The 27,759-nt window shown below is 45.8% G+C and overlaps 1 protein-coding gene across 1 annotated transcript; it reads right to left on the bottom strand.

Annotated features, from left to right (window-relative positions):
• Positions 1-158: 158 nt before the first annotated feature.
• ST8SIA3 (ST8 alpha-N-acetyl-neuraminide alpha-2,8-sialyltransferase 3) lies at positions 159-18,976 on the bottom strand. The gene is made up of 4 exons (XM_044292661.1): positions 18,798-18,976; positions 11,249-11,371; positions 7,441-7,998; positions 159-441 (listed from the first exon to the last, which is right to left on the bottom strand). The coding sequence occupies exons 1-4, from the start codon at positions 18,974-18,976 to the stop codon at positions 159-161; spliced, it is 1,143 nt and encodes a 380-aa protein (XP_044148596.1).
• Positions 18,977-27,759: the final 8,783 nt, after the last annotated feature.

Here is a 27,759-nt window from a genome sequence, read left to right on the forward strand (position 1 = left end):
AAGGACCACCCCGGAACCCCCATAGGTTTGACACGCCTGACTTTCAGGAATCTACATTCTACGTCATCATGAAGTACGTCTCGTTTGTTCTCGATGTCTATTCAATGACTTTTGGGCACTTTAATGACAATTGGCACTTCACGTTTCCTGTTTTGTTCTTAGGCACAATGTGACAAGGTCAGCTTGGTCAGTCCTTCCCTGTGCATCTTGTACAGCAGTTTGAACTCTGCAGGAAGCTGGTGGGATTCCTGCCATTTGGTGGTAAATTTGGTCCCTTTTTTGTCATAGTAATGATATGGAAGATCCTTCCCTGTATTAGGGTCCCAGCCGAACGGCCAGAATCCGTACAAGTGTATTTCATCGCAGATGGAGGAGGCCAGCGTGTACATGAGAATGCCGGTGCTCAGCCTCTTGGGAGATAAGTGCTTGTTCTTCCAATATCTGTAAAAAAAAAAAAACACACAAAACATAAACTACGACAAAAACATGAATGTGAGAAATTTAAAGCAATTCACAATCATGAATACCATCATGAACTGACTAGCTACTTTCGCATTAGCGTTTTTTGAGGATCTGCAAAAACGCTTCCGTTACAATAATACAACCGCATGCATCCGCCATGAACTGGATCCGGTTGTATTATGTCTTCTATAGCCATGAAGGATCCGTCTTGAACACCATTGAAAGTCAAAGGGGGGACGGATCCGTTTTCCTATTGTGTCAGAGAAAACTGATCCTTCCAATTGACCTACATTGTGTGTCAGAATGGATCTGTCTTGCTCCGCACCACATGGCGGACAGAAAAACGCATTATTCTGTCCGCGATGGGGACGCAACCAAACGGAACGGAATGCATTCTGGTGCATTCCGTTTCTTTCAATTCACTTTTTGTCCCCGTTGAGAATTTGCTTCCGCTATTGAGATCCTATGACGGATCTCAATAGCGGAATTGAAAACGCTATAGCCTGAGCCTTGAACACGTGTTATGGCCATCTTTAGGCCTCATGTACACAAGGTGATTAGGCTTGTTTGTTTGTTTGTTTATTTTTTCACTTTAATGGCATTATTTAATGTTCCATATAATGTACTGAAAAGGTGTAAAAATAAATAAAAAAATCTGTCAGGTGGAATAGAAAAAAAAAGGTCATTGTTTTTTTTGTCGCTTTTAGGGTGTTCCCTGTGCCGTAAATCTGAAATGATCCCCTTAGGCTCCATTCACACGTCCGCAAAATGGGTCCGCATCCGTTCCGTAATTTTGCGGAACGGGTGCGGACCCATTCATTCTCTATGGGGACGGAATGGATGTGGACAGCACACAGTGTGCTGTCTGCATCCGCAATTGCGGAGCGCGGCCCCGATCTTCGGGTCCGCAGCTCCGCAAAAGATAGAACATGTCCTATTCTTGTCCGCAGCTGCGGACAAGAATAGGCATTTCTATAGGGGTGCCGGGCGGGTTTGTTGTGGATCCGCAATTTGCGGGTCCGCAAAACACCACGGACGTGTGAATGGAGCCTTACTCTACAGATTGGCATGCAATTGAATATGCAACGAGGTATGCATATTTGTGATAAAAAAATTCTCTAGGACTTTCTATGGAACTGGAGGGCACACATGTATGTTCATTATGGGCCCATAGGTTCCTGTAGCTGCTGTACTACAGTTCATTAGGAAAGAAATCTGTGCTATGGCCATGTGCCTACACTCTTGGGATCGTAAGCCGCACCTTCTCATTGGGTAACATACATGTGAGGCTTTGTTCACATTTGCAGTGTTATTATTTAAAAGGGTATTCCAGTTACATCAAGTTATCCCCTGTCCGACCACTTGGACCCCCACCAATCATGAAAATGGGGGCCCTGTACCCCACGCAGTCTCTGGAAATGAATGGAGTGGCAGGTCAAGCTTGCGCTTTGTCACTTCATTCATCTCTATGGGACTGCTGGAGATAACTGTACAAGCGCCTGACTATTTCTGACAGTCCTATACAGATGAATAGAGCAGGAGTGTGCATGCTCGACCTGCTGCTTCATTCATTTCAGTGGACCCCCTACATGGTACAGGGTCTCCGCTCATGTGATCGGTTGGGGTTCCCAGCAATCCTGACTGACAGCACGTTCATGGCCTGCCCCCTGCCCTCCATAACCACAGTGCATGCGTGAGAATAACTCCCCCGCTAGCGCTGTAGAACCATACAATATTACCGTGCCCCCTAATCAGACCAGCTGCACCTGCGCAGACAGGCAGGCCCCTTTGAAGTGGCAGTGGGACCCCTTACACTGTATTTGGGATATTTACTAAAGTGTTTATGCCACTACTGTGAAGTAGGAGGGGAGTGGCCTACGCAGCCCGCCAGATTTACTAGCATTTACTGCAGAAACGAGCGTGAAATGATAGATTTGAAAGGCTGGAGTAAGGGCTTCCTAGAAATGCTCCAAATTTATTAAGGGGGGGCTATGCCTCCTAAAGGGGTTGCCCAAGTATTTTTCTTTTGTTTTCAGCTCACTTATTTTATCTACAGTGGCCCTGTTGGCCTAGTTAGCTGAGGACCACATGATCTGTGATGTCATCTTCGTTCCCTGCTCTGCATGACGTTCCATGCACAAGCCTGAGTGAGCAGGTCTGCGTCTGTGCACAGAACATCACTGTGCTTGCTGGAGTGACAAGCCACGCCCCCTGCACTGCCGATCTGATGGTCACGCCCCCTGCACGGCAGTGCTGGATCTGCTGGCTGAGCTGTCTGCCCTGTGTCTCCTCCTCCTTCAGCAAAGTTTAACCCCTTCTACCATCAGCAGCACAGTTGTAATTGATTTTTTAGCCTAAAACTAGCTCAGCTTACGTATATATTGCTGACCATCAGATTTACAATGCTTTATTTTTATTTTTTACATAACTTGGACAACCCCTTTAATAAATCTGGCACATTCTGTGCCGAGGGACATTATAACACCAGTCTTAGTGTATCTCCCCCCATATCTCTATACTTATCACAATGCAAAAAAGAATAACAAATTCAGCTCTGCTACATGAGTAAAGTTATGTTGTAGAATGATATAAGAACGAGAACCATAATCTGACCTAAATTTTCAGAGTGCTGCCCCATTTTTCTACCACCAGCCCCACCCTCCACTGGGTCATTAGCCCGGCTGATATCACATTTCATAACCAGCGTCAGCCATGGTTTGCCAATCTCCGTTAGGGGTTCTTCCAAGTGTAGCAACGAAGACTCAATAAAGGTCGAGCAATGAAATTACGACTCGCTGTGTGAGAGGACTATAAAAAACTAATGGATGGATGGTCGTAATAAAAACTGGCAAATCAGATTTGGTCAGCTTACAGATCTTGATGAAATGCCAAATCATATTTAAAGGCTGGAGTTGGAATCTGACAATGGGAAAAGCGAGGACGGAGAAATAATTTGAGATTATTAATGTGTCACATGGAGGTTTGTCAGTCGGCGGTGGAGATGGAGGCATCAGGGAAAGTACAGATGTCAGCCTTTATTGCCGCACTCACAAAAACCTGCAGTAATCGATACCTACCTGCATTTAAAGAGGAAACTATACTGGGTTTTTTTTCACCCTATAGGATGCATTTTCCCCCCCAAAAGTGGACGAATACTAATGAGCTGTCTTTTTGGGGGTCTGATTAACATTAGGGATCTGATCTAAGGTCTGTTTGGGGGTCTGATTAACATTAGGGATCTGATCTAAGGTCTGTTTGGGGGTCTGATTAACATTGGGGGTCTTAGATGAGGTCTGATTAGGGATCTGAATAACATTGGGGGTCTGATTGAGGCTCTGATGGGTGGACTGACTAACATTGGGGGTCTGAGCCGCGGTCTATTTGGGGGTCTAAATAACATTGGGGGTCAGATCTGAGGTCTGTTTGGGGGACTGATTAACATTGGGGTTCTGAGCTAAGGTCGGTTTGGGGGTCTGATTAACACTGGGGTCTGAGCTAAGGTCTGTTTGGAGGTCTGATTAACACTGGGGGTGTGAGCTGAGGTCTGTTTGGGGGTCTGATTAACACTGGGGATCTGAGCTAAGGTCTGTTTGGAGGTCTGATTAACACTGGGGATCTGAGCTAAGGTCGGTTTGGGGGTCTGATTAACACTGGGGATCTGAGCTAAGGTCTGTTTGGAGGTCTGATTAACACTGGGGGTGTGAGCTGAGGTCTGATGTGTGGTCTTGACTAACATTGGGGGTCTGATCTGAGGTCTGATTGGGGGTCTAATTAACATTGGGGGTCTGATTCTTCAGGTTATTATTTTGTGCATATATAATAAGTCTTTTTTTGTTCTCGTGCAATGTATGAAATGTATTTGATAATAAATAAACACCAACATTTTTTGTGGACTTTTAAAATTATTTTTTCTTTAGCTCATTATTTAAATCCAACTGAGACATAAACGTTTGACATATTTCATACTTGCAATGTATTAGAATACTACAGTACACTAGAACATTGTATCACTAAGACCCAGGCTAGTTTTAGGACCACAACGCAGGATTAGGGTACAGATGACCCTGGGGTCCTTTCTAGGTCCCGGGGCTGACTGCACAGGGATTCTCCAGCCCCCAATCATGTCACCCAGAAACATGTTCGTAAATTCCCCGTTAACCATGCTATGGTCCCTTTAAGGGTTAAACAGCCAAGAGTAGTTATTTCTCTGACCCAAGCCATTTCGGCAGGAGCTTGGTTCCGGGGTGGCATGGGACACCTCTGCAGGCCTAAGGCTAGGTCTACACGATGACATTTTTTTCGCGCAACATTTTGTTGCACTAATGTCGCGCGACAATTTTTATAATGGCAGTCTATGGTGTCGCACTGCAACATGCGACATGCTGCGACGCGACAGTCGCAGAAAATCCATCTCCGGAGATGGATTTTTCTGCGACTGTCGCGTCACAGTCGCAGCATGTCGCATGTTGCAGTGCGACACCATAGACTGCCATTATAAAAATTGTCGCGCGACATTAGTGCAACAAAATGTCGCGCGACAAATGTCGTTGTGTAGACCTAGCCTTATTCTACATACTGAAAGATAAAATCCCACTGCGGCCGCGGTAAAAACGCGTAGGAGTGGTAATTAGGGGGTTAAGTTACAAATGATATTACCATACATGATGCAGCAAACACCCTGGAAAATGCTTTCATCAGTCTCAGATTTCATATTCTGATTTCCGTGGTAGGACTTGTGCTCAGCAATGCCCATTGCTGAGTAATGATTTTTATATCAGTTGTCAAGTGAGTGGGGGAAGGGAGGTGACAACCACTCACAGCATATTTCTGGCTTTATTTGCTCGTTACCTGACAAGCTTAGCTAAATATTTACCTTATGTGGATTGTCCCACGAATAATATTCTACAGTTTTCAAACCAGCACTTGGATCTGATTACTTTTGTAATTGCATGTAATTAAAAATGTATTATAACTACAGAGTTATTCATCGCAATCTATCTGTATAGCGCCACCTGCTGTTTCTCTTTTTCTAATTTCTCTGTCCTGCTCAGTAAGATGGAAGCACATGCTCAGTTCCATCCTTAAACCGCCACCAGCTGCAGCAGAAAGGACACGCCTTCTGAGAAAGAACACACCCTCTAAGCTGCCAGCTTGAAATAAATTTGGCAAAGCAATTAGAGCAATGAATGTGGAGATCTCTGGATCCATGTGAGTACAGGGCTGGTTCTAGCTTTGCTAGAAAGACATTGTCATAGTCCTACAGTATATCAGGGGTCAGCAACCTTCGGCACTCCAACTGGTGTGAAACTACAATTCCCAGCATTCACAGTTGCTTGGCTGTTCTTGTAACTCCCATATAAGTGAAACGAAGATTTTTCGGAGTTGTAGTTTTAGAACAGCTGGAGTGTCAGAGGTTGCTGATTCGTGTCCTATAAGATGTCTGATTTTCACTTTTTACATCAATCAATGGATAACCCTTTTGAAGGGAATTACTCTTTTATTAATTTCAATTCACAGAAAAATGTCATATATTAGGTTATTTTCCTGCCTTCAAAAGTACAAGGCAGGGATCAATAAATTCCCCACACTCTAATGAGAATGAGATAACTCTGCTCGTATTGTCTTGATCTATACAGCAAAGTGGATAAGTGAGCTGCAGAATACAGGAAGCATCATTATTTTGTGTCTGCTCTAGTGAGACTTCTGCTGTATAGGAATAATTAAAGAGGACCTTTCACCAAAAAACATGTATAGAAACAGTTACATTACCTAACAGTGCGGCCCCCAGTGATGTATTTCCGATTATAATTTTTTCAGAGGACCCCCCCCCTTTCGTCCGCTGTGGTCTCCGGTAGTTCTGGCGCCTTATATGCTAATGAGACGATTTGGTTTGAGTAGGCGGTGACTAGAATTTGTACAGGGCGGGGTTTTCTTCTCCCTGGCTAAGAGCGCATCCAATCAGAGCGCTGCGCTCTTAGCCAGGGAGAAGGAGCTCAAGTTCTCGCGAGATCCCGAGGCGTGCGCCATCTTGGAGTCCCCGGCAGAGAGGATCACAGCGGCGGCATAGGCGGCAGCAGTATCCTGTCAGTAAGTATGCCGCCGCTGCGATCCTCTCCGCCGGGGACTCCAAGATGGCGCACGCCTCGGGATGTGTAAAAGCTCACGTTCTCGCGAATATTGCGATAACTTGAGCTCCTTCTCCCTGGCTAAGAGCGGGGCGCTCTGATTGGATGCGCTCTTAGCCAGGGAGAAGAAAACCGCGCCCAGTACAAATTCTAGTCACCGCCCTTCTCGAACCAAATCGCCTTATTAGCATATAAGGCGCCAGAACTACCGGAGACCACAGCGGACGAAAGGGGGGGGTCCTCTGAAAAAATAATAATCGGAAATACACTTTTAGGTAATGTAACTGTTTCTATACATGTTTTTTGGTGAAAGGTCCTCTTTAAGACTAGTAAGTATTCCTATACAGCAGAAATCTCTTTTTTTTTTTTTTTCTTTTTTTTTTGTAACAGGCCATCCAGCTCTATAGTGTAGTGGTTAACATTCTTGACTGTAATGTAGAAGGTTGTGAGTTCAAATCCCGGCAGAAACTTTTCAGAAATAGAGGCTAAATTTGATTTAAATACACTGGGTGTCCACAAGCACTGACTCCATATATGGACATAGCTATATATGGAGTCAGAGCAGGGACTCCTAAGCCGAACTAGAGTCCCGACACCCTCCCCTCTTCAGAGCAGGGAGTGCCTAGTTTAATGCTCGGGTTCTCACATTGACTTCCATTGTGCTCGGGTGCTCTGTAGAGTACCCGAGCATCGGGAAGTTTTCTACTCGAGCACCAGAGCACACGAGCACTTTGTTGCTCGACCAACACTAATCACTGATGATCACTGACTGATTAATGGGATCACTGATGATCACTGATCGATGGGATCCCGTTCCTTACAGTTAAGATCTAAAATTCTGACAGTCTTTTACCTGTTGACATGTTGCATGATATTTCCAGGCCAAGCCAACTGGACTTTTAGCTGTTCGCGATGTTCAACAAAAAAGTCGACCAGTGTTCTGGTGACCGTTGCTGAAGTATGAAAGAAAAATGCCGGGATCCACAATATGGCGCCATCTAGCCTCTTCAAATGTAAGAAAAAATTGTTCCGATCTTGAATGGTCAGGAGGTTGTTATAATATTTCTCCAGGATGCTGGGGTTGAAGGTAGTCAGGTTAGTTTTCCTCCCCACGTCCTTCTGAAAAGCCTCCGTCGGGGCAAAGTTGCAACGAAAGACAAAGTCCGCGCTGTCTATCTCCGCCCCACACTGACTTTCCATGAGGATGCCGCTGTTTCCTATCACGGCACAGATGTTATAATGTTTGTTGAGAATGGGCGACACGTCTGGAAGAAGCGATCGGAAGCTATTGCTGATGGAGAATACGTATTTGTGACTGGAGTAGTCGTAATGCATTAACTGACCAGTCCGTACACTGTTCTTGGTCAGAGAAAAATTTCTGATGACGTCCACATTCTGCAGGATTTCTCTCCTTAAATAACAAAGAGAAAAGATTTTTAAAAAATGAAGAAAATTCAACCTTATCATCCTTAGAACTTCTATTTATTTCTCCAAATATCATGACTTCAATGGGTTGTCCAACCCAAAAAAAAATTCTACATTTTATAAACCAGCCCCTGCATCTGAATACTTTTGTAACAGCATGTAATTAAAAATGTAGTATGGCTATGGAGTCATTCAATAAAATGTATCTGTATAGCGCCAGGAATCTTTTTCTTATTTGTGCACCTCGCTGAGGTGGTCGCACATGCTCAGTTTCATCCTTCAGCGGCCACCAGCTGCATCAATTGTTAGAAGCTGTGACAGTTACAAGGAAAGAGCCGCAGCAGAAAGGACACATCTCCTGAGCTGTGATAGGGACAGACCTGCAGCATAAAGGACATGCCCCCTGAGCAAGGGCACATCTTCTTAGGTACCAGCCAAATATAAATCTAGCAGAGCACTTGGTAGAACTAATGGGGAGATCTCTGGCTTACTGATCAGCTGGTTCCTGTTTGGAACAGTTTTTGGGGGATATTTGGCTTTGGCAGGGACTGGTTTGTAGAGGAGAGGCTTACCATGCGGTGGAGCTTGTCATTTTTTTTTTTTTTCTATTCCTTGTATATTTTCCTCACTACAACAGTGAATACAGTATAGACAGGGTCTGTGTTGGGGGGGGGGGGCAAACTGGGCAATTGCCCTTGGCCTCCATTGTCTAAGGGGCCCCCTGCTTCAGTGCTGCTGTTCAGCTGAACGTCCGAGGAAGCAAACGGGCGGACAGCTGAACAGCTGCACTTTACAATGCAGTGTAAGGTCTCCTCCCTCACATATAAGAGCAATCATTACCTCAGTGCTGACAGGACCTGCGATAATGTCAGATGCAGGAGGCGGAGCTCAGCAGAGAAGAGGGGATGAAGGACCTGTGATGACCTCACCATCATGTGATCAGAACAGGAGGCGGAGCCCAGCAGTGCAGTAAAGTAATGAAGAAGACCAGCCATGCATGTGATTAGAAGTATGGATTCAATGTAAGTGCCAGGGAAATGCTGGGAGTTGTAGTCCTCTCCTCTTATAACTCCTGCTATGTAATATCAGAGTATACAAGAGGCGGTATAAGAGGACAGGACTACAACTCTCAGCATGTCCAGGCCATAATTATATAATATCAGGGTACATTACAACACCCTGGATATGCTGGGAGTTGTATACTTCCTCTTATAATGTACTATGATATAACATAATAACTGCTTGGACATGCTGGGAGTTGTAGTCTTCTCTTATACCTCCTCTTGTATAGTACTCTGATATTACATAATAGCGGCTTGGACATGCTGGGAGTTTTAGTCCCATCCACTTATACGTCCCCCTGTAATGTGCTCTGATATTAAATAATAGACATGCTGGGAATTATAGTCCTCTCCTGTTATACCTCCTGCAGTAATGTGCTCTGATATTAAATAATAATGGCTTAGACATGCTCGGAGTTATAGTCCTCTCCTGTTATACCTCCTGCAGTAACGTGCTCTGAATTAGGGCCGGGACGATGGATAGGGGAGGGTAGTCATCCGCCTAGGGCGCCACTTCGCTACCCATAAAGGGGGGCGCACTCATGGCGGTCCAACTTCACAAGCCTCAGGCCGCTAGGCCTCAAGCCTGTGAGGCATTAGAACAGAGCAAGAAGCCAAAATGTGATCACGTGAGACCCGGAGCAGGAGTTGTGATGTCATTGGAACCACGTGCATCAGGAAGCAGCAACGCAAGCCACAGATAAAACTGCATCGCAGACAGTGGCAGGGGGACGGGAGGGTGGCGGGTTTTATTTTTTTAAAAATAAATGTCCACACTGCTGGGGGCACCAGGGATGGGGGAAGAAGATCATTATATATACTTGGCACTACTGGGGTGGAATGGAGGAGCATTATATACATACTGACACTACGGGGGAACATTTTATATATATATATTGGCACGATGGGGGGAAGCATTACATATTGGAACTAGTGGGGGGCACTACAGGGGGACATTAGAGCCACTGGGATCATTATGGTTATATTATTACTACTAGAGTACTGTAGGGGCGTTATTATTATTTCATGCAATATAGAGGGCATTGCTACTAATGGGGGCTATCTTGGGGAGTATTATGACTATTGGGGGCACTAGTACTAATGAGGGCAGTCTGGGTGTATAGTATAGTGTTTGTGGACATGGGGGGGGGGGGAGCAGAACAGGCACAGTATTGGGGGTAGCTTCAAGACGTTCTCCAGGTTTTTTCATATGATGACCTATCCTTAGGATAGGTCCTCAATATTAGATTGGCGGGGTTCTGAAACCCAGAGCTCCCGACGATCAGCTGTTTGAGGAGACGGTGTGCGCAAGTGTTGTCTCCTTTCTCTCTTCCTGCTCTGCTGCTGTTTGTCCGTGGGACAGCAGCAGTGAACCGCATGTGCCGTCTCTTCAAACAGATGATCAGCGGGGGTGTCGGACGTCAGACTGTGTTTTTAGCACATTATTGCAAGATGTGGGCCCCCTCTTTTGATTTTTCCAAGGGCCACATTTTGTCTAAAACCGGCCCTGAGTATAGAGAGACTGCACTGCCCACAGTCGTGATCTCAGATACCATTTACAGCAAAAAGTCTTGCCCTACAAACAACATTTATCACTTATCATGAGAATGGGGGTCCCTAAGGACTATCTGCGAATGGAGCAGTAGAGCGCATGTGCACTACCGCCCCATTCACAGGAGGGATCCTCGTTCTTGTAACTCTCAGGGTCCCAGCGGTTGGACTGCTAGCGATCATGTATTTACCACCTATCCTGAATAGGTGATAAACAATGTTTGCGGGCTAAACAAACCCTTCAAATTAAAAATTCTGTCTGGATAGACTTTAATACATACCACACCGCAAAATTATTGTAATCTGCAAAATTCTGACCCCAAACCAGAGTCCACAAATTAGACTTCCGCTTTCAGAACCAAAGCTTCAAAATTCAGATCCTAGCCCAGACCTCAAAACTCCGAACCTAGATCAGACCCCAAAATTCAGACCCCAGACCAGATCCCATAATTCAGAACCCAGGCCAGGCCGCAAAATTCAGACCCTAGACTCCATAACTCAGACAATTCCGACAATTTCCGTTTATACACTGAACATAGGGAAATGCAAGATATGAACAGAGCCTAAGACATTGTGACTGTTGACCAAGGACAAGAAGCTAGTGATTATACAACAGCCACTTACCTCTGACGAGCGAATGCCGTTCGGTTGAACACCCACTTGGCCGGTTTCTCCTGTAGTTCTTGTGTCAGAGAATTGGTTATTGGAACAAAAGAAGGATCCAAAAACTTCATTGCAAACTGGGACCTGGCAACATATAAAGAGTTTCCCGTTACTTCTAATTTCTAGGAAGGATAGATGTGAAGCATCAAGAGCATTTACCCCTTAAAGGAAAAGTCCTGGGGTCTCCCTCATCATTCAGCTATTTCATAGTTACAACATTGTACATTTTGTTCTAGGAGATGGCTGCCATTCCAGCGCACAGACTCCTGAACGTAAAATCGAATTAGCTATGAAGTGATCAGAAGCTTAAAGGGCATCTGTCAGCAGTTTTGTCCCTATGACACTGGCTGACCTGTTACACGTGCACTTGGCAGCTGAAGGCATCTGTGTTGGTCCCATGTTCATATGTGTCCGCATTGCTGAGAAAAATAATGTTTTATTATATGCAAATGAGCCTCTAGGAGCAACGGAGGCGTTACCATTACACCTAGAGGCTCAGCTCGCTCTGCAACTGCTGCCCCCTCTGCACTTTGTTTGACAGGGCCAAGCATAATGACATTTTCACTGTCTGGCCCTGCCAATCAAAGTGCAGTTGCAGAGAGAGCAGAGCCTCTAGGTGTAATGGTAACGTCCCCGTTGCTCCCAGAGGCTCATTTGTATATATTGAAACCTCATGTTCCTCAGCAATGCGGGCACATATGAACATGGGACCAACACAGATGCCTTCAGCTGCCAAGTGCACATGTAACAGGTCAGCCAGTGTCATAGGTACAAAACTGCTGACAGATGCCCTTGAAGGTCTTGGGCCACAAACCATTATGTGCTATTTTAGGTGCTGCAGAATTTCTGAGGGGGCCCTTCATATATCAGGACCCAGGTGCCACTGTTACCTCTGCAACCCTTATTGCCATACTGAATCAGGCAGTTAAGAACTGTAGAACTAGATTTTGATCATTTAGGATGGTAGCACCCTAAAATATCTGCAACTGCCCAGCACCAGATTTACATCTCAGGTCCACGGCCTCCATCAGGCCACAACTTAGGTCACATCAACATTGTGATGCACGTCTCAAAAGATCTGAGAATTCTAGTGCCCAAAAATCTGCAGCTGGTAAGGGGCCCCTACTGGGGTGGGGTCACCTTCCGAATGAGAATTGTGAACCTGAGCAGGAAGAGTCTTCACCACCAGGATATATATATAAAAAAAAAGGTCTAACTATATGTGTCTGATGGTGGAAAACATGGAGATGAGCAGTGCTATTACTATAGCATTATTATTATTATTATTATTTAGGTACTATAAGTGTATGTTCTATTAAAGCATCCTCATCCTTGCAGCCACACATTGGGATGACCCTACAATGCACAGTTGTGTCACCACTTGCACCAAAATGACTTGCCTCAAATCTATCATATATTTTAGATTTTTTTTTCCTACCTTGATAGTTTTGTAAACTATCTTTTTCAAGGGGGCATGGCTAAGATTATAAGACATTCAACATTTACTGTAGAGCTGCCATGAAGTGGCATAAGGAAGACAAGTGTGTCTAGCACGCTTAGTGGGTCGTGTCAAATTTAACATCCCATGTCTGCCATCTTCAACATCTGGTTGGTGCATCCTGCAAAGTATGTGTTTCTGCAGGACATGGTCTGGCCCTTGAGGAGCTCTGTGATGAGCACTTTGCATATAAGCTGCTGGACACCAATGGCCCACATACTTTTCTTGCAAAGAGACCCTCTGCTATCTAGGTCCACCATTGATTCTATTTCTACAAGGCATGCGATGGAAGAGGTGTTCATGATGGGTGGGGAGGCTTGATTTTAGCTTTGGACCTCCATCACTAACCCACTGCAGACCTACGTGCCATGCATTATTGGATTCTGCATGTTCAGCACTCAAAGAACGCTTCCCCCACACACTAATATGTGAGCCGTCCTCTTGTGTGAAGTCCATCAGCAGTTTCTTAATGGGTGCTGGGTGACAACCACTAATAGCAGCCAATATAGTTCCCATTGGAGTTGTCACTCAGCTTTCCGTTGACATGGACATTTACATAAATCTAGACTTTTTCAGAGTGACTCTTTTAGAATGACTACTCGTCTTCCTCCAGGGTCAGAACCTGCATGACTATATAGTCATGCTTTGCAATTACTTTTATATTGCCCCTAAAAATCTTAAATGAAAAATGGAGCACCTTTGCAATAGTAATTTACCTAAAGGGGTTTTCATACTGATGGTCAAATCCTCAGGGTAGGTCCTCAGTATCTGATCGGTGAGGGTCCCACTCCCAGCACCACCGCCGACCAGCTGTATGAAGAGGCCTCGGCGCTCCATGGGCTCTTAGGCCTCTTCCTAGGCCAGTGATGTCACGTCCATCGGTGACGTGGCCTACACGCAGCTCAGTCCCATTCAAGCGAATGGAGCTGAGCTGCTATCAAATTTACGGTGCTATGCTTGGAAAATTTTGGCGAGGTCGCGGTGCTAACCAGAACTCCGGGGAGTGCTGCGGCTTCATCAAACAGCTGATCGGTGGGAGTGCCAGGCGTTGGACCATTGCCAATCTCAGATTGGTGAACTACCCTGAGGACAGGCAATTAAGATGAAAATCCTGGAGAACCTCTTTTAACTTTCCTATCGTTTTGTGTCTGCAGCTCCTATAGAGACAATACATCTCCATGGTAACAGATAGTAAATAAATGTTGTATGGTATAATGCTGCAGTCTTGCAGTCTCATACTTTCTTCCATTTGTTCCCTACATTAGGTAGGTTAGAGAGAAGTAGAGGACAGACAGAAGAGAACATGATGACAGAATCTGACTACACAGTGTTTGTTTGTTGTCTGTTACCATAGAGACCATAGTCTACATATAAGCAAAATGGAAGGATTTAAAGAATAAAACATTACTTCTGAAGGTGGATGTATCATGTAATGTAATAATAATTATAAAAGAAGAGCTATCAGTAAAATACATGCAATGGTATGAAATATCCTTATATCTGTGTCACTCCAGCTTTTGGGATATTACAACTCCCAGGCGTATCCTGACCGTGGAGCCCGCTGCTCTAAGGGAAAAGCTACAATGGCCCCTGTTTCCCTAAATGATGTAATAACCTCATGTATTGTTCAGTTGGATGATGATCTGATCATCATTTCATGGCGCTTTTTGCAATTGTACTCGTAGTGCGATTGCCGACAATGGCATAGCTCGCTCCCAGCTGTTGCTGCACAATGACTTGCGCTCCTCTGAAACACTCCAGTTGTTTAGCTTAATCTGCTCAAACCAGAGGATTTGTATGATGCACGTGACCGAAATTGCGGCTGTGCTGCTGGTAAATGCTTGCATTTAATCTAAACAGGCACAGCAGCTGCCAAATGCCAGATTGCAAGCATTTTAACATTGTACAATGAGAAACGGGGGGGGGGGGGGGGGGGAAGGGGGGGAGGGGAGGGCGCTGCAGACCTGAGATGCATAGAGTCCGCACCTTTCTCCGAGCCAACGTATGGACGCTTCCATCGTAATGCAGGTGAATTATACACAGCTCAGGCCTGGGATGGGATAGAGAGTGTTGGAATATCTGACCACAAGGATTTCCAACATGTCAAGTATTGTAGAATGTATGAGCGGGGACAATGGTGGGGAGGGGGGTCTTTCTGTTTTCTTGGCTTTCTGACCCTCTCTCCTGTCAAATTGAAGATAGAGGCTCAGATACGCAGGGTGCAACGTTGCTCCTTACATCTGACAGCTCTAACATTGGCACCATGTATATATCCACTACTCATCAATACTCCTACATCTTCCAAACCAGTCCTGTCCATCCCCTCAAGACAATACCAAGAACACTCAACACATTGGCATAATGCCACCCTTATTGCACTGGTTGTAGTGCCTCTTTCATAGCCATGGCCATAGCCATGGCAATGTGTTAGTCACAACCACTATCAGGCTTCTAGTCAATGCCATGCTGTGGGTTGTATTGTCTTCACATGACTATTGTGCCAGCTCCCATGGTGCCAACTGCACAGCTATGGCTGGTGCTGTACGAAAGCCTTAGAAAGTAGTCTCAAAGTCATGATGCCAGTCGTGTAGTCATGGTCATCGTGACTGACTCAATAGTTATGGTGCCAATCTGAGAGCCAAGAGCTTAGTGCCATTCTATAAAAGTAAGGGATGTTACATGTGCCAATGTATCTGACATAGTTCTGACAAGTTGCTTCTGAGTTACACCCATGTCCGTTACACCTAGAGGCTCTGCTCTCTCTGCAACTGCCGCTCTCTCTACACTTTGATGGACAGGGCCAGGAGTGTAAACGTCATCATCACGCCTGGTCCTGACTTCTCCTAAAGTCTCGTACGCTACAGGTACCCGGTGTAGTATAGAAGAGAACCCCTCTCCAGTACTGCCCCTGCACCGGGTACTGAAGCGCACGAGACTTTAGGAGAAGTCAAGGCCAAGAGTGATGACACCTACGCTGCCTGACCCTGTCGATACAAGTGCAAAGGGCGTGGGAGTTGCAGGGAGAACGGAGCTTTTAGGTGGAACGGCAACGCCCCGTTGCTCCTAGAAGCTCATTTGCATATATTAAAACTTAATTTTTCTTTGCGATGCAGCACAAATGAGGGTGGGAACAAGACAGATGTCTTCTGCTGACCAGCGCACATGTCTCAGGTCAGCCTGGTTTACTACTATAAGTCTGCTGCTGACAGTAGGCCTTTAAGCAAAAGCTGGATGACTTTTACAAGAACTGAACCACTTCCCTACCACCCGCCGTAAATAAACTGCGGATGTCGGGTCTTTAAAGATGGTGCCCGCTCAAGATCTAAAAGGGAGCCATAGCTACCAGGTGCCTGGACCCATGATCGGTGACAACGCCGAGGGAGCTTTTCGGTGGCTATGGCAGCCTCAGGCCCTCTGAAGACTCCGAGGCCTGTCACAGTGAAGTTCCTATCAGGTCCAGTCTGTGGCAGGGCTCCATAAGAACGCAGCAAATCCCCCATAGGCTGTAGTGTTAAAGCAAACCTTTCACCTGCATTTCACTTAATAAACTATCAAAAGTACCTTATAGATCATCCTCATTGTGTTATCATACAGTCTTGTCCCGCTTTTCTGCCATGTATATGCATGAAAAAATCGCCTTATAAAGTACTCTTCTCCAGCTCCACAAGTCACGATAGAAGTCAAGGGGGTAGCCCTTCCCTCACTCCAGGCTGTAACTCCCCTGTAATTCAGTTACAGGATTGCGCTTGAGTCCGCGCGATAGATGGGATCGGGCTGCTACTGAGGCCGACGGCGCATGCGCCGCCTGTACAAGCTCAGTCCCGGCGACTGAGCCGGGTGTCAATAAGACTGCATAGAGGCGGGGTTAGGGCAGGGGAGTTACAGCCTGGAGTGAGGGAAGGGCTACCCCCTTGACTTCTATCGTGACTTGTGGAGCTGGAGAAGAGTACTTTATAAGGCGATTTTTTCATGCATATACATGGCAGAAAAGCGGGACAAGACTGTATGATAACACAATGAGGATGATCTACAAGGTACTTTTGATAGTTTACTAAGTGAAATGCAGGTGAAAGGTTCGCTTTAAATCATTGCAGTCTATGGGAGAAGTCATCAGACAATCGCATGTTAAAGTCTCCCGGGGAAGGGGGGAAGGCGTAAAAATAAAAAACGTTTTAAAAAATATATTAAAAATAAATAAATAGAAAAATGTTAAAAATTAAATCACTCCCTTTCCCCTAAATAATAAAAAAAAGAATACTAAAGATAAATTGGCATTGCAATCCGAAAATGCCTATCAAAATATAACTATATTTATCCTGTATGGTGAAAAAAAATATAACTGGCTGCTTCGCCCTTTTTTGGTTGCTATGCCTCTCAAAAAAATCAAATAAAATTTATCGTAATCAAAAAGTCACACACACTATAAATACCTTAAGAACTACAGATCGCCCTGCAAAAAAAATGAGCCCCCCACACAACTCCACAGACATAACTATAAGAAATTTATGAGGGTCAATATGGCAATGGCAATAAAAAAAAGATATTTGTTCAAAGTTTTTATTGTTTTTAAATATTAAAACAAAAATAAAAACTATATAAATGTGGTATCGCTGTGATTTTCCTGACCTGGAAAATGAAAGGCACAGGTCAGTTTTACCATTAACCCTAAGTTCACACCTGAGCGTTTTACAGCGCGTTTGAACGCGCTGTAAAACGCCCGACGCATAAACAAGTTCATGAGCTTTTTTGGGGGCGTTTGTCGCGCGTTTGGGCCATAGACTCATTGGACAACACTGCAGTCAATCACACAAACGCGCGTCAAACGCGCGTTTACTATTACAAAAAACGTGCATAAAAACGCGCGACAAAAACGCGCGTAAAAAGCGCGTTTGAGAAACGCTCAGGTGTGAAAGCAGGGTTAGGGAACCCTCTAAAAATTAAACTCATAAAACTCTGGCAGAATTGGATTTTTATTTTTATTTTTTCCAATTTCTCCCCCATTTGGAATTTTTTTTCCAGCTTCCCAGCACAGTATGCAATATTAAAAGGGCACCTTTAGAAAGTACAACTGTTGCCCCTCCCCCCAAAAAAATTAATAAAAATAAACAAAAAAACAAGCCTTCCTACAGTTGTGTTAACCAAAAAAGTAAAGAATATGTTATGGCTTCGGGTAGGCAGGGAGTAAAAAACTAAACTGAAAAAGATGACTCAAAAAACTGAAAATCACTTGGTCAGAAAAGCGGTCAATATTGTCACCAGGATCTGTGACTAGGAGACACTTGAGATTTTTGCCATTTCAGAGGAGCTGCCCCTTTTTTATTTGTTGGAGACATTCTCATGCCCATAAGGCAGTTATAGGCAAACTGTGGCTCTCCAGCTGTTGCAGAACTACAACTCCCAGCATGTCCAGACTGCCTACAGCAGGGCATGGTGGGAGTTGTAGTTTTGCAACCGCTGGAGAGCCGCAGTGTGCCATAAGGTAAATGCAAATGACTACTCCACCTATCAAGATACCAGTCCTTCACCAACTCTGTGCCCTAGGACCCTCTACAACACTGGCATCCCACCTGTGGCTCCCCAGCTGTTGCAGTACTACAACTCCCAGAAGTTGTAGTTCTGCAGCCACAGGTTGGAGACCACTGACCAGACCTTGTGCCAGGCAATCAGCACCTGGGACAGCAGCACCTCCCCCCATCCCTCATTTTTTTTCTTTTCTCATAGGCACCTTAGGCTAAAAGCAAACCATAACAATCCCACCTATGACGTCACTTCTCTGATGCATTACATGACGACCTCTTCTAATGAGTCCACACTGCGCCTGCGCCAGGCAGATGCCCACTGGAATACATATGAGGCAGGGGGCCATGATGTCCAATCTCAGCAGCACCCACTTTTTCAGTAGGGACCCTGGCCCTTCCCCACCTAATACTGAGCGGATGCCTCAGATACAATGTATCAGCCCCTCCCCCTCACTGATGAAACGGATACAATGTATCAATGTCGCTTCCTTACCTGAATCCTGCGTGGAACATGTACATCCGGGGGCCCCCAGCGCTGGCATACTTAGGGGTGGTGAAGATGTTGTCCTTCTTCAGGGACACATAGCTGATGAGGGAGAGGATGAGGAGGGCAACGCTCAGCATCACCAGACCCAGCACACTTGCCACCCTCACCATCTTGCAGATTCTCATCCCTGCTCAATGCAGCCACCACATAAGAACTAGGTCGATGGAGGCAATAATAAGGAGATAATCCACAGGGAGAGAGAGCCCAGAGCCTGGGAGCCTCAGCAGGAAGATGGAGGACAGAGCTGCACTGGGGAAATGGCAGCGGATGCGTCTGTTCTGCTGCTGGGAGCCCCCCTCATTGTGCCCTGCCAGCTGCCAGCCTGCCCAGGGATAATGGAGCAGCAAGATGGAGAACAGGCTGAAGGAAACCCCCCATACAGCCCAGGAATCCCCCTCACATAGCCCTGCTCTCCATCTGGATGGTAGGAGGAGGCAGGGGGCATGCGTAGTGCAGCCCAACCACAAGGGTTTCCTCTGCCAAGCATGCCACAGGAGGACTTCTGCCTTCACCCCTCCTCAGTGAGAGAGAGAGGAAGAATAGTGATTGCCCATGAAAGATGCTTACGGTTTGGGTGATTTTCTGGTTGTTTGTATAATTTTATGTATCAGTCGTGTTATAAACGCTCAGAAATCATCTAAAATGTTAATAGATGAACCATTTTGCTTAAAGGGGTTGTCTCACTTTATCATGTAGAGGAAGTTAAAGGGGTATTCCCGTCTCAGACAATGGGGGAATATCGCTAGGATATGCCCCTATTGTCTGATAGCGGTGGGACCCGCACCTACAACGAGATTGAAGCAGGGAGCGCTGTGGCTGGAGGACCCCGGATTTTCCAGCTAGAAGTGAATGGGAGCGCACTGCGCATGCGCGGCCCATGCTCCCATTCATTTCTACGGGGCAGACGGCAATAGCCGAACCAGCGCCCCATAGAAATGAATGGAGGGCGGCTGAGCACGCGCAGTGCGCCCTTCGTTCACTTCCCGACTCTATTCTTATTGTAGGTGCAGGTCCCAGCACCTATCAGACAATGGGGGCATATCCTAGCGATATGCCCCCATTGTCTGAGATGGGAAAAACCGTTTAATAAAAGTCACTTACTAATGTATTGTTATTATCCATATTGCCTCCTTTGCTGGCTGGATTCATGCTTCCATCATATTATACGCTGCTGGTTACAACCATCCCGCAATCCATCAGCGGTCGTCCTGCTTGCACACTGTAGGAATAAAAGATGGCCTCTCTGGTGGTCGGGATCGTGGGACCACTCATAGGCTGGTGCTTTTTCTTATAGTGTGCCAGCACGACCACCGCGGGGAGGTCATAACCGGCAGTGTATAATATGATGGAAAAATGAATCCAGCCAGCAAAGGAGGAAATATGGACAATCACAATACATTAGTAAGTGCCTTGTATTAACTTCCTCTACATTCTAAATGCTATTTGCTAAAGTGAGACAACCCCTTTAAGCTACATGCACACAACCGTCCATATGTATCATGCGGTCCGCAAAAAACAGATACCGGCCGTGCGCACTTTCCTCTGTCCCTAATATAGAAATGGCTGTTGTGCGCAACACGGACAAGAAAAAGAGATGTAGAATTTGCGGAACGGACATACAGACACGTGCGATCCGCAAAAAAACAGATGCAGACCGCACATGGAAGCATAGGAATAAATGGGTCCATCTGCGATACGCAAAAAATGCGGATTGGATGTGGACTGAAAATATGGTCGGTGCATGAGGCCTTAGGGTGAGTTCACACCACCGTTATATAAAATAACGGAAGTGCCAAATTCTGCACATAACTGAGGGTAATTTCACACTAGCGTCGCTGGATTCCGACAGGCAGTTCCGGCAATCTGTATGCTAATGGATACCATTTGTAGATTGATCCAGATGCGGATCCGTCTCACAAATGTATTGCAATTCCGGATCCGTCTCTCTGGTTGTCATCCGGAAAAACGGATCCAGTATTTATCTTTTTCACATTTTTAAAGGTCTGCGCAGACCTCAAAACCGGATCGGTTTTTCCGGAACCCTTACGGCCGGATCCGACATTCCGGCAAGTGTTCCGGAATTTTGGATGGAGAAAATTTTCTCTGTCCAAAAACCGTATAGTGACTGAACTGAAGACATCCTGCAGAATCCTTTACGGATTGCTCTCCATTCAGAATGCATTAGGATAAAACTGATCCGTTTTTTCCCGGTATTGAGCCCCTAGGACGGAACTCAGTACCGGAAAAGAAAAACGCTAGTGTGAAAGAACCCTGAGAAGAACAGAGCTCATTAGGCCATTCAGTTTCTGTTTCTGTTCGGGAACCAGTTTTCTTTATTGGATGGAAAAAGTCAGTTGAGGGCTCTTTCACACCTGCGTTCTTTTCTTCCGGCATAGAGTTCCGTCGTCGGGGCTCTTTGCCGGAAGAATCCTGATCAGTTTTATCCTAATGCATTCTGAATGGAGAGAAATCCGTTCAGGATGCATCAGGATGTCTTCGGTTCAGGACCGGAACGTTTTTTGGCCGGAGAAAATACCGCAGCATGCTGCGCTTTTTGCTCCGGCCAAAAATCCTGAACACTTGCCGCAAGGCTGGATCCGGAATTAATGCCCATTGAAAGGCATTGATCCGGCTTTAAGCTAAACGTCGTTTCGGCGCATTGCCGGATCCGACGTTTAGCCTTTTCTGAATGGTTACCATGGCTGCCGGGACGCTAAAGTCCTGGCAGCCATGGTAAAGTGTAGTGGGGAGCGGGGGAGCAGCAGTGACGTCAGGGCGCCCCAAGCGCATGGATCACGTGATCGCATGGCACGTCATCCATGCGCATGGGGCGCTCTGACGTCATTCTGGAGCGCCCCGGGAGCCGCACGGACTGTAAGTATACCGCTCCCCCGCTCCCCACTACTACTATGGCAACCAGGACTTTAATAGCGTCCTGGCTGCCATAGTAACACTGAACGCATTTTGAAGACTGATCCGTCTTCAAATGCTTTCAGTTCACTTGCGTTTTTTCGGATCCGGCGTGTAATTCCGGCAAATGGAGTACACGCCGGATCCGGACAATGCAAGTGTGAAAGAGGCCTGAGACGTATATAGCTGTAGACATATATTACTAATATATAAGACATTAGGGTTTTCCACTTTGTATGGGTGTCTATGATTTTAGGATGTTGTCTAAGAAAAAATGTTAGAAATCCTGACGCAGTATCAGATAAAGGCAGGGAGCTTGGTACGTTAGGTCAGTGTTCAGGCCAATTTTTGTCAAGAAGCATTGGATAGATTTGTGCTTTGTACCCTTTGTTAGTCTGCAAAGTAGCTGTGGGCACAAAACAAATACAATTTTCTTAACCCCTTAAGGACTCAGCCCTATTTCACCTTAAGGACTTGGCCATTTTTTGCAAATCTGACCAGTGTCCCTTTAAGTGCTCATAACTTTAAAACGCTTTGACTTACCCAGGCCGTTCTGAGATTGTTTTTTCGTCACATATTGTACTTCATGACACTGCTAAAATTGGGTCAAAAAAGTTAATTTTTTTGCACAAAAAAATAAAATTTTTACAATTTTTTTTGAAAAATTAGCAAATTTCAAAGTTTCAGTTTCTCTACTTCTGTAATACATAGTAATACCCCCAAAAATTGTGATGGCTTTACATTCCCCATATGTCTACTTCATGTGTGTAGCATTTTGGGAATGATATTTTATTTTTTGGGGATGTTACAAGGCTTAGAAGTTTAGAAGCAAATTTTGAAATTTTTCAGAAATCTTCAAAATCCCACTTTTTATGGACCAGTTCAGGTTTGAAGTCATATTGTGAGGCTTAGATAATAGAAACCTCCCAAAAATGACCCCATTCTAGAAACTACACCCCTCAAGGTATTCAAAACAGTTTTTTCAAACTTTATTAACCCTTTAGGTCTTCCACAAGAGTTAATGGCAGATGGAGAAACAATTTAGAAATTTCTATTTTTGGGAAAATTTTCCAATATAATCAATTTTTTCCAGGAGTAAAACAAGGGTTAACTGCCAAACAAAACTCAAAATGGGTTGCCCTGATTCTGTAGTTTGCAGAAACACCCCATATGTGGTCGTAAACTACTGTTTGGCCAAACGGCAGGACATAGAAGGAGGGGAACACCATATGGGTTTTGGAAGGCAGATTTTGCAGGACTGGTTTTGTTTATACCATGTCCCATTTGAAGCCCCCTGTTGCACCCCTAGAATAGAAATTTCAAAAAAGTGACTCCATCTAAGAAAGTACACCCCTCAAGGTATTCAAAACTGGGTTTACAAACTTTGTTAACCCTTTAGGTGTTCCACAAGAGTTAATGGCAGATGGAGAAACAATTTAGAAATTTCTATTTTTTGGAAAATTTTCCAATATAATCAATTTTTTCCAGGAGTAAAACAAGGGTTAACTGCCAAACAAAACTCAAAATGGGTTGCCCTGATTCTGTAGTTTGCAGAAACACCCCATATGTGGTCGTAAACTACTGTTTGGCCAAACGGGAGGACATAGAAGGAGGGGAACGCCATATGGGTTTTGGAAGGCAGATTTTGCAGGACTGGTTTTGTTTATACCATGTCCCATTTGAAGCCCCCTGTTGCACCCCTAGAATAGAAATTTCAAAAAAGTGACTCCATCTAAGAAAGTACACCCCTCAAGGTATTCAAAACTGGGTTTACAAACTTTGTTAACCCTTTAGGTGTTCCACAAGAGTTAATGGCAGATGGAGAAACAATTTAGAAATTTCTATTTTTTGGAAAATTTTCCAATATAATCAATTTTTTCCAGGAGTAAAACAAGGGTTAACTGCCAAACAAAACTCAAAATGGGTTGCCCTGATTCTGTAGTTTGCAGAAACACCCCATATGTGGTCGTAAACTACTGTTTGGCCAAACGGGAGGACATAGAAGGAGGGGAACACCATATGGGTTTTGGAAGGCAGATTTTGCAGGACTGGTTTTGTTTATACCATGTCCCATTTGAAGCCCCCTGTTGCACCCCTAGAATAGAAATTTCAAAAAAGTGACTCCATCTAAGAAAGTACACCCCTCAAGGTATTCAAAACTGGGTTTACAAACTTTGTTAACCCTTTAGGTGTTCCACAAGAGTTAATGGCAGATGGAGAAACAATTTAGAAATTTCTATTTTTTGGAAAATTTTCCAATATAATCAATTTTTTCCAGGAGTAAAACAAGGGTTAACTGCCAAACAAAACTCAAAATGGGTTGCCCTGATTCTGTAGTTTGCAGAAACACCCCATATGTGGTCGTAAACTACTGTTTGGCCAAACGGCAGGACATAGAAGGAGGGGAACGTCATATGGTTTTTGGAAGGCAGATTTTGCTGGACTGGTTTATTTACACCATGTACCCTTTCAAGCCCCCTGATGCCCCCCTAGAGTAGAAACTCCATAAAAGTGACCCCATCTAGGAAACTACAGGATAAGGTGGTTGTTGTTTTGGGACTATTTTAGGGGTAAATATGATTTTTGGTTGCTCTATATTACTCTTTTTTGAGGCAATGTAACCAAAAAATTTAATTCAAAAAAATGTTCTACATTCGCTATTTAGTTTTGTGGAACACCTAAAGGGTTAACATAGTTTGTAAAGTAACTTTTGAATACCTTGAGGGGTGTAGTTTCTTAGATGGGGTCACTTTTTTGGAGTTTCTAGTCTAGGCTACATCAGGGGGGGCTTCTAATGGGACATGGTGTCAAAAAAAAAAACTGTCCATCAAAATCTGCCTTCCAGAAACCGTATGGAGTTCCCTTCGTTCTATGCCCTGCCGTGCGGCTATATAGCCATTTACGACCACATATGGGGTGTTTCTGCAAACTACAGAATCAGGGCCATAAATATTGAGTTTTGTTTGGCTGTTAACCCTTGCTTTATTACCGGCAAAAGGGATTCAAATTGAAATTTTGCCCAAAAATGGGTGTTTTGGCACCGTTTTTGTTTTATATTTTTAACACCGTTCATTCGAGGCGTTTGGTCAAATGTTATTTTTATAGCGACGACTTTTACGCACGCGACGATGCCCAATATGTATGGCTCTCAGACTTTGGAGACACTAAGCAGGCATCCTAAAAACTGCGGCCCTCCAGATGTTGTAAAACTACAATTCCCACCATGCCCTGCTGATGGCTGTAGGTTGTCTGGGCATGCTGGGAGTTATAGTTTTACAACATCTGGAGGGCCGCAGTTTGAGGATGCCTGCTCTAAAACTAATATTTTTTTGGGGAAAAAAAATTGTTTCTGTGTCTCCAAAGTCTAAGAGCCATAGTGTTTTATGTTCTCTAGTGGACTGTTGGGGATTATAAAAATTTAGTACTCCATGGAAGTGTGATACTCCCTGAAGCAATCGATAACGCAGAGGCCCGGATGATCGGGGCACGTGTCACATTGAGTGGTGGTGTCCTTCCGTATCCCCCTCTTGTGACACACTCTGCATCTTTTTTGGGTTCGTCCCTTCTTTCCAGTATGGGGGACCACACCTGGAAAGTGTTGGCCAGGGACGATCCGGGCGCCTCCAGTTCCCGAGGTACTCCGGCCTGCTCTTTCCCGGTCCGAAAAGATCAGGTCTTTGAGGACTGCCTCATAGAATTGGAGGAATGTCCCTGTGCTGCCAGCGCTTCGGGATAGTACAAAAGAGTTGTACATGGCAACCTGCACCATGTAGACCGTAACTTTTTTGTACCATGCCCGGGTTTTGCGCATGGCATTATATGGCGTGAGGACTTGATCAGAGAGATCAACTCCTCCCATATACCGATTGTAGTCGACGATACAATCGGGCTTGAGGACCGTTGCCGCGGTACCTCGCACAGGGACTGGGGTGGTGCTGTTACCGTGGATTGTGGACAGCATAAGGACATCCCTCTTGTCCTTATACCTGACCAGCAACAGGTTTCCACTGGTAAGGGCACGGGTCTCACCCCTGGGGATAGGTACCTGGAGGGGGTGGGCAGGGAGGCCGCGCTGATTTTTCCGCACGGTCCCACAAGCGAACGTGGATCTGGCGGCAAGGGACCTGAACAAGGGAATGCTGGTATAAAAGTTATCCACGTACAAGTGGTAACCCTTATCCAGCAGTGGGTGCATAAGGTCCCACACGAGTTTCCCGCTAACACCCAGAGTGGGGGGACATTCTGGGGGTTGAATACGGGAATCTCGCCCCTCGTACACACGAAATTTGTAAGTGTACCCTGAGGTACTCTCACAAATTTTGTATAGCTTCACGCCATACCTCGCCCGCTTTGTGGGAATGTATTGGCGGAAACTGAGTCTCCCCTTGAACGCAACGAGAGACTCATCAACCGCGACCTCCCTTCCAGGTACGTAGGCCTGCTGAAATGTGGCCCCAAAGTGATCGATGACCGGCCGTATCTTATACAGCCGGTCATAGGCAGGATCACCTCGGGGTGGACATGCTGCATTATCGGAATAATGCAGACATTTCCGGATGGCCTCAAACCGGGGACGTGTCATGACCATACTGTACAGTGGGGTCTGGTATAGGACGTCCCCACTCCAGTATTGCCTGACACTGGGTTTTTGGACTAGACCCATATGCAGCACGAGGCCCCAAAATGTCCTCATTTCGGCTGCACTGACCGGCGTCCAGCCACCGGGTCTAGCCAAAAATGAGCCTGGGTTTTGAGCGACGAACTGTTGGGCGTACAGATTCGTCTGCTCCACCATCAAATTCACCAGTGGGTTACTGAAAAAAAAACTAAAAAAGTCTATTTCAGTAAACCCCACTGTGGGAATCTGGATTTCAGGATTGCCAGCGAAATCCGGAATCTCAGGCTCAAAGTCCACTGGGGGACACCAGCTAAGTTCATCGGCAGGGGGCTCCGGTGAACTTATTTGGTGGGCCGGGAAACCAGTACGAACCCCAGGGCGGCTCGTACTAGGGTGGGCCACAGGATCCCTAGCATGTGTGGCCCCTGGCTCCGCCTGGCGGCGTCTCCGCCGCCTTGGTGGCTCATCGTCATCCGATGATGATGAGGAGGATGCGGATGACAGAAGGAATGTGGGGTCATCCTCATCCTCACTGGGGCTCTCGGAGTCGGAGGCAATCTGGGCGTATGCCTCCTCGGCCGAGAACACCCGGCGGGCCATGGGTGTGTGTGCGTGTAGGTGTGCGTGTGTGGAAACCTTTATTATATGTGCGTGTGTGTGGGGGCAACGGGTGTTCGCGTACTAAAAAAAGGAAAATAAAGGGGCAAGTGTTAGGAAAAAAAAAAAAAAAAGTTCAAAGTTGCTGATCAGCGGTACAACGCTGATCAGCGGTGGGGCAGGCGATGCGCTAACAGTGGACGGACGCTAAAGTGCCGACCAGTCAGCGAACGCAGAAAAATAAAAAAAAAGTGGTGGTAAGGGGGCTAGTGGTGAGGGGGGGGGCTGGGGGAGGGCTGGTGGGGGGATGGGTGGGGGGGGGTGGGGGGGGCTGGTGGTGGTGGGGGGGCTGGTAGGGGGGGGCAAGTGGCAGGGGGGGCTCTGGGGTCTGATAGATGGATCAAAAAAGTTTTGTGTAAAAGTTCTTTTTTTTTTTTTTTTTTCCTAACTAACTTTTCCCTTCTTTCCCTTCCTAATGGTGCCTCTCCCTCACTGACCCTAACCTACCTGAGTGGCGATGGGTGCAGGAGGGTGATGGATGCCGATTAGGGGGACACAGGAGCTGGTGCTGGACGATGCTGCACGGTCAGGGTGCTGGACAGGAAGAGGAGGGGAGAGAGGAGCGCAGGAAGTTTGAATCTCGCGCCTCTCTCCCCTGCACCAATCAGCACCCTGGACAGCAGTGTTCAGCACCAGGGCCAGCACCGCCTCCTCAAATCCTCGGACTGCGATTGGTGGTGTAAAATTACGCCACCGATCGCAGTCTTTTTCCGGTTCATCGGG

This window comes from Bufo gargarizans, chromosome 1, assembly GCF_014858855.1.
Source record: "Bufo gargarizans isolate SCDJY-AF-19 chromosome 1, ASM1485885v1, whole genome shotgun sequence".
Taxonomy (NCBI): Eukaryota; Metazoa; Chordata; class Amphibia; order Anura; family Bufonidae; genus Bufo; species Bufo gargarizans.

Bases quoted from the DNA above. Each gene is read 5' to 3' on its own strand.
- ST8SIA3 (XM_044292661.1), bottom strand. From the start codon at position 18,976: ATGAGAATCTGCAAGATGGTGAGGGTGGCAAGTGTGCTGGGTCTGGTG. The intron at 11,372-18,797 runs GTAAGGAAGCGA...ATATGTTGCCAG, and splicing joins ATGTTCCACGCAGGATTCAG to GTCCCAGTTTGCAATGAAGT. The intron at 7,999-11,248 runs GTAAGTGGCTGT...TTGTTATTTAAG, and splicing joins ACGGCATTCGCTCGTCAGAG to GAGAGAAATCCTGCAGAATG.